This window comes from Ranitomeya variabilis, chromosome 2 (assembly GCF_051348905.1).
Source record: "Ranitomeya variabilis isolate aRanVar5 chromosome 2, aRanVar5.hap1, whole genome shotgun sequence".
Lineage (NCBI taxonomy): Eukaryota > Metazoa > Chordata > Amphibia > Anura > Dendrobatidae > Ranitomeya > Ranitomeya variabilis.
The window spans coordinates 63,509,065-63,516,901 of NC_135233.1; the positions used below are offsets into that span (position 1 = coordinate 63,509,065).

Consider the following 7,837-nt stretch of genomic DNA (forward strand, 5'->3'; position numbering starts at 1 on the left):
AAAAAAAGAATAAATATGTCTACACTTCTGCTCCAGCATTGTGGTGCTCATTATGGCCATATGCTTCACATTGCCATAGATAATCCCACTCTGTCTAGACATACAGATTATTCATAACCAATCAAAAGCATTATGAATTTCCTCCAAAAAATTCAGATTTAATTTGAGGAAATTCCAGCAAATTGCCAGGTTGAAAAAAAAAATGTTACTCGCATCTCCTTGGCCTCCAGGACCGCTCCCACCACCATTGCTTCTCTCATCCACTCTTCTGTCTCCTATCTTCTCCTCCGGCACTGCTGTTTTTCACTAGGTGTCACAATGTCATGTGGGGCGCAGTGCTCATCACTGAAGTTAACCTGGGTATCACATGAGCGTGTACATTACCCATAATCAACGCTAATGACCTATGTTGCCCCCACGTCATGGCTTTAGACCTAATCGGGAACGGCAGTGCCAGGTGACTTGAAATGGAAGCAGATGCAAGAGAGAAGACAGAGCGCCAGTGGCAGGTTGAGGAGAGAGGAGTGTTAAAAATATTTTATTTTTTTAGGACACTGGCTAAAATTTCTTTCTGTCCTTAATATTTAATATGACTATGCATTTCTGATGTACAGTGGCATGTAAAAGTTTGGACACCCCTAGTTAACATTACTGTTATTGTGAACAGTTAAGCAAGTTGAAGATGAAATGATCTCTGAAAGGCCTAAAATTAAATGACACGTCCCTTGTATTTTATGCCAAAAATATATACATATACTGCATATTTTATCTTTAAAAAAATTACAAAAAGGAATATAGACCGATGCAAAAGTTTGGGCACCCTGCAAAGTTAGCACCTAGTAGGACCCCCTTCTGACAGTATCACAGCTTGTAAACGCTTTATGTAGCCAGACAAGAGTCTTTCAATTCTTGTTTGAGGGATTTTCATGCATTCTTCCTTGGAAAATTCTTCCAGTTCTGTGAGATTCCTCAGTCGTCTTGCATGCACTCTGCTATTGGAACGCCTGCCAGGGCCGTGGGGTACTTGGTACTGGGTCGGGTACTTAAAGGAATGTGTCACGGCGGCGGTGACCCGGTCCGTGGCCCTGGGCGCCCATGTTAAAAGAAAGGTCTTTAAAAGGGTTTGTGAAATAATAAAAGTTTGTGACGCCACCTGTGGTATTCGGTCAGGGGTGAACGACACTACTTAAAGGGGTCCTCTGGGGGAGATGGCGCTGCAGCAAGGATGGTATGGCTTCCCACAGGTGAAGCTGGGTCCCCAGGGCTCCCGGTGTAATTGGCAAAGATGGTGTGGTGCTGGAAATAAACAGAGGACACAGGGTTGCAGTCTCTTTACCTGGTTTACTGATGGTAGACAGCCACAGTCCAGGGTACCAGCAACAGGTGTTGGGGTGGTCCGGTCGGCCTGGAGACAATGATGGATCCCTCTCCCAGGTGAGGTTCGTAAACCTTCCTTCTCGTGCTTTTTAGGCGAGTTCCTTGCTGCCTGTGACTCCTAACAAGGTCCCCTCTCTCCTGTCCTAGGACAGTACCCTTATGGTGGGCGATGTGTTGCATGTGTGTGTACAACCTGTTAGAGGGATCCTCCTTGGCCCTCCCCGAAAGGAAGGCAACATCACTGTAACAAGCGATTACCTGGGGGTGTTACACTATTTTGAGGTCTAGCCAAAGATTTTCAATGATGTTCAGATCAGGGGACTGTAAGGGCCATTGTAAAACCTTCAGCTTGCTGCTTTTGAGATATTTTTTTGTGGATTTTGATGCGTGTTTATGATAATTATCCATTTGTAGAAGCCATCCTCTTTTAAACTTCAGCTTTTTTACAGATGGTGTTATGCTTGTATCAAGAATTTGTTGAAATTTCACTGAATCCATACTTCCCACTACCCGTGAAATGTTCCCCGTGCTATTGGCTGCTACACCTCATGCTTAATGGTTGGCAAGATAAAATACAAATGAAATGTGTTATCTTTAACTTTAGGCCTTTTAGAAATCATTTAATCTTCAACTCATGATAAATCTGTTTTTCTACTGTAAACAGTTAGTTCACAATAACAATAATTTTGACTAGGGATGCCCCAGCTTTTACATGCCACTGTTCAGTCAATGCGCTCCACTATTGTCACCGTCTCCATCTGTCATTGGTGCCATGCTTTCTGTTCTCAGAAAGTAGCCACCATATTGGCATGGGGAGTGTTGTGTAACGTCTGATACATGCATTCCCTTTCTGTAGGATGGACCAGTGCCCATGACTACAGTGCTGTGCCTGTCCCTTGGCAGGGAACAGGCAGGGAAGTTACGATTCAGATTTTCCATGGCATTTTTCGTGCCACTCTGGTGGCCATTTTTGGTTAAAAAAAAAAAAAAAGAAACTGAGGCACAAATGACAGACAGAGGTAGTGACAACTGAGTTCATGTGGTATTGTGACTGACTATAATTACAGTAGAAATATATTGTCATGGCTGAATGGTTGCCGTAAAGGTCACCTCCTCCTGTCATGGATCCGCTGATTCCTGGTCCCATCTGTGTTCATCTACAATGGCCGCCAGTTTCTTAGATGACCTCGTGCACACTGTGCTTTGGTAGCCTGAGGCTCACCGCTCTGCTCTCAGCTTGTTCTCACTTTACTGTTTTCAAAGTGGTTTTCTAGGATTCTGATACTGAAACATCCCATGCGATAAATCTGTTATGACTTCTTGGGTGTTCCACCTTACACTGGAGTGTCACCAGTAGCCCTCACCTTCTATCTCACACAGCACAAAGGCCTATCCTTGGGATTGGCTTTATTGGTAGATCTTTGGCGTTTTGACTCCCAATAGCCACACAGTCAGCAGATTGAAAGAGCCATGGTGCTCCAATGAGCACTGCAGCCATCCATGCATACCTTTTCTATTAGCTGTGCCTGGTACTGCAGCTAAGACTGAGTTCACATGTCCAATAATAATCAAATAGAAATAAAACAAGTAAGCAAAAAGTACGGATCCAATTTAATTTAATTTTTACTTTAATACTAAAAACAAACAGATCCAGCAGCAATACGGTAATCTTTTTTTCAGGCTTTCTGTAATCATCAGTTAGAATGGATCCAGCAGCAATCTGCCAAAAAAAGTTGTGCAGACACAACTTATGGTGTTTGTCTGGTTAAAAAACTGAATTCAACAGAATCCGTTTTGAAAAATTGAAGTGTATGGAAAATCGATCCGCCAAATAGCCATCCATTTTCTATCATATGAAAAGGATCCATTATTTGCTTACTGTAGGTGCAAAAATAAATATCTAACGTACTGTATGCTACTGGACCTGTGACCGATCAACTTATCATTTGATATCGATGCAGTAATAAAAACAAAAAGAGTGGATCCTTTTCAAAGGAATGAAAATCAAATTGCTATTTAACAAATCCGTTTTCTATAGACGTCAATGCAAGATAAACCTATCCAGTTGAAATTGGTAGCTTTTAGCTGGACAAAACAATTGACCGCACCTTGAGAAAGAGGCGAAACGCTCGTCGGTGGCGGCGTGGACACTGATCCTGGCACTTTACTATCATGTGTAAGCAATGATTCAAGTTTGGGACCCGGTTCTACATAATGGCATAGCGCACAGATTAGTTTAGCCATTTGCAAACATTTGTTGGTCTCTCTCTTGTTGCACTTGAGCACTTTTACCCATGCTGAATACATAATATCTTGTGTCAGGGTACCACTGTCCTTTTGTTATTACTTTATCCTAGTCTGTTTATGTATTGTGTATTATTTCTAATAAATTGACATTGTGATTACGGTACTTTGGACTTTTTGCTCCAATTTTCTTACGCTTCACATGACTGCACAACTTGTGTCAACAGATTGCTGCCGGATCTGTTACATCATTACTAGATGGATCACTAAAGACCACTTTCTGGGACTCTGCTATGTCACTATGATCACTTTCTTTTGTGTATTTTGCCTTGTACAGGATTTCAGTTAACACTTTTGCCGTCTTCTTTCTCTATAAACAGAGATCAATTCCCTTTCAGAACAATTGGAGATTGTCATTGGAGCAATCGTTACCGTCGCTGTCACGTTGTTGTTCATCATCATCACTCTTTCTGTTGTTCAATATAAGAGACGAGCCAAAGTGAACTTCAGCTTGCAAGATCCACCAACGAGAGAGCCTGAAACACATGTAGGAGGTGATCATCATGGAGAACTTGGGCAACCACTTTCCAACCCCTACAGGAGTTTATCACCCACACGTGTCAGAGAGCACCATACTGCCAGGGACACGTCAAGCACACTTGAGCTTACTAAGATAACTGTCGAACAGGCTGCATGCTAATGACTATTATGTATGATAGTCCCTACATCTGAATAAAGAATGGAAATGTCCTATGCATTATATTAATGTTGTCTATGCTCTCCAAGATTATTGTCTAAGTTCATCTTTCAAACCAATAATTTGTATTGCTCCAATGCATGTGAACTATAAAATCCAGCAACTTTGCTAGTTGAATAAATATCTTATAGTTTTGTACCTACAGCTCCTATAAAGGCCTATTTATAGCCATAGTTATATAGTTATACATTATATATCTTATATTGTTTTCTTCTATGGTCATACCACTTATTCCACACATCGAAGTTTCATTAAAGAATTCAAGTTGGAAATCTGAAAGGGTAACAATACTTCAAGTAACTTTTCAGAATAAGCTGTTGTGTAAGTGTGTGTGTATAAGGAATAACACCTTCTTAGCATTATATGACTTATATTCTGCAAATTGTTTCTTCAGACAGTGGCTGATTGAGAGGCGTCTGAAGGGAGAAATGATACTCCTTGGATCCCGGTCAGACGTCTCTCAATCAGCCAAACCAGATCTCCACTTTGCACTGACGAGGGGCAGTACCCAGAAACACAGTGTCTGCAAATTGAGATTCTGGTTTGGCTATTATCCTAAGTCATGTGACAAGGCTCGTTAAAGGGTCAACATTGACTGTTAGGATGGCTACTTCCAATAGGTGGCACTAGAGTTCTAGTCCTCTTCCTCTCTGAAAAGACAATTTGCATATTTCCCAGAGGAGCATTGCGGCTTTAAGTCTCCTCACCTCGACATGCTTATGTCACTCTCCGCAAGGAGAAACCATACTCCTTGGATCCCATGACTTATATTCTGCATTTTCACTAGTTTTACCTCCTGAAGACTCTTGGCTCTTTATTTGCAGTCTACTCTGATCGCTGCCGGGAGGAGACTTGCAGTTATGGTCTCTCCCATACCCACTACCCAGCACACAGTTATTCCTGGCCTTCACAGCTTTTTCTTCTAGCACACAGACAAACATCAGTAGCATAGAGTACAATATACAGCAGTCCTGAGCAATATAGATGTGAATCTAGCTCTGGAGTGAGGTAAAAGACTTGTTAGAATGCTTAACTTGGTATATAAAGAAGTGTTAACCTGTTTTTGTCCTTTTAGAATGAATTGTGAGTTCAAGAATTAGGAGGATAAATATGTTGTCTAACTGGTGAAGTAAGTGGATATTTTTTCCGATAAGATAAATGTTGTAATTTGAGAATACTGTGACATAAAACACACAGTCAATAGAAGTCAAACTCTTCAACAAGCTGAGGGATGAGTTCCAAATCATTCTGAAATTATGGTGGAAAAATGAAAGTATTGACACATCATGTGACTGAGCATTTTGTATGGCCCCTACATGCCTGTATGACCTTCTGACAACTTATGGGCAAGCTCCTGATGAAACAGGGGATGGTTGCCTAGACCTGGATCAGGGCATCTTTGAGGTTCTCAACAGTCTGTGAGGCTTCTTGGTGTTATTAGAAGCACTGATAAATAATGTCAATGAGATTCTCAATTGGATTAAGGTTTGGAACAAGCAATTATCAGTCAATGGCATCAATTCCTTTATCAAGTGCAGAACAATACCTGGCCTCATGACCACATGAGGCTGGGCTTTTTCTTCAACCTGGAGGAACCCAGTGCCCACTGAACCAGTGTAAGGTCAAACAATCACTCTGGCTGGAGTCACATCAGCGTATGGCATCCGATGTGAGATGCCAATAACCCTCGGCTCCTGCTCTGCTGCGAGCGGGAGCCAAGTGTCTGTGCTACAGTGCTCCAGTCCTCTTAATTTCTCCATCTCCTCTGTTGCTGGCATTGGCACCACACTCAGGTGATATCTGAGTATTGTGCGTTGTGTTACTCGCATCCATAGACTCGCATGTCGATTTGGCATGAGAAAATAATCACAGATCTGAGCTGCCCCATGGGGATCTCGCGCTGGATAGCCTGGGTACACCCAAAGTCATTTTTATGTCATGCAAACACTCCTCTGTATCACTGCAGTAGTTGTTTAATTTGTGAAAGTTGTTGCTAGAAAATTTCTGTGAGGTTAGCCTCCATTTGCTCCAAGAGATGACGACCAGCTAGTGGTTCGCTTCTACTTTTTTATCCATCAAGTGACACCGCCAAGGTCCACTGGTCTCCTCCTACAGGCATTAATTTCGCCTATGCTGAAATTTTTTGGCATTACATAGATTTGGGCTTCTTCTTGTTGGGGCATCAACTGCAGGCTTGCTCCACTGAAATTTATACAACGCATCGATACGTATCCTTGTCGTACAATGGCCAAGGTGCAGGCAAACAATAGGGCAAAGTTTGCTTCTTCCCCCTATATTGGTTCAATTTGGACATTCACCCCTTGCAAAGATAAATGAGCCAGTACTGGCTTAGTGAGTACAGTCTGCCTTGCCGGCAGCATCACTGTAGCTTCCGTAGGTATTGGCACTTTGCCAAGGCGCTGGGAGGCAGGGGTAACTTCTGGAATTGGCTGACTCGCACAAGCTGCTGGAACACTTTCTTGCTGGCTGGGTCATGAGTGGCATGATTCCAGCTGTTTCTGTCTGCACAGTTGCTCGGGAACTGCCCTACTTCCTTTAACACATTAATTCCAAGAGTTATGATGAGTAGGGTTGAGCGAAACGGGTCGTTCATTTTCATAAGTCGCCGACTTTTGGCAAAGTCGGCGTCTCATGAAACCCGATCCGATCCCAGTGTGGGTCGGCCACGTGGAACGCGAACTTGGCGCCAAAGTCGCGTTTCGAATGACGCCTTCCCCGCCATTTTTTTGAGCCAATTAATTGTGGGCAGCGTGATGACATAGGTTCCGGCTCCTGCGGCATCATAGTGCTATGTTACGTTTTCGGACGTAGTAATTTCCGGAGTCAAAAAATAACATATGCCTTGCACGGAGGGGAGAGAGAGAGAGAGAGAGAGAGAGAGAGAGAGAGAGAGAATAAAAAAATAATTTCATTGACATACATTGGGTTTCGTGTTCCGGGTCCGGAACCCGACTTTACAGTAGAATCGGCCGATTCCATACGATCCGACATCCGAGAAGGTCGGGTTTCACAAAACCCACCTCGATCCTAAAAAAGCTAAGGTCGCTCAACCCTAATGATGAGCCCTCCTTCTCGGGGGCCCTTTGCCAGCACTATCCCTTTTCGGTCCAGGTCTTTTCTGCACACTCGTACAGCAGACATCCACACAACTCCAGCCACTGATGTCAAGATCTGATGTTGTGGGTTATAAAAATCACCTAGGCAGGTTAATGATGCAACTATTTTTATTCCATACATCCATGGTTGTACAACAAATCAATGTAGATGGCCAACATACAATGTCCTTAGTCCACAAGTTCCCGATCTGAGATCAGTAGTTCTACTGGCCCCATACCAGGTGATACCCACTGTCTCCCAACTTTTGGTTGGCCCACAGCTTTTGGTATCTCCAGCCAGTATAGTGTGCAGTCACAGCTTATGTTCCTGCAGATGGATTGC

The 7,837-nt window shown here is 43.0% G+C and overlaps 1 protein-coding gene across 2 annotated transcripts in view; it reads left to right on the forward strand.

Moving 5' to 3' along the window:
• The window catches only part of LOC143804407 (uncharacterized), a 31,359-nt gene extending 26,706 nt beyond the window's left edge, over positions 1-4,653 (forward strand). The window contains exon 10 of one of the 2 annotated variants that reach the window (XM_077282486.1): positions 4,002-4,647. In XM_077282486.1, the coding sequence (XP_077138601.1) occupies positions 4,002-4,321 (320 nt within the window). In that variant the 3' untranslated portion in view covers positions 4,322-4,647. Of the gene's footprint in view, positions 1-4,001 lie in introns of both variants that reach the window. The other variant, XM_077282485.1, reaches the window with a different exon arrangement.
• The last annotated feature ends 3,184 nt before the right edge of the window (positions 4,654-7,837 follow it).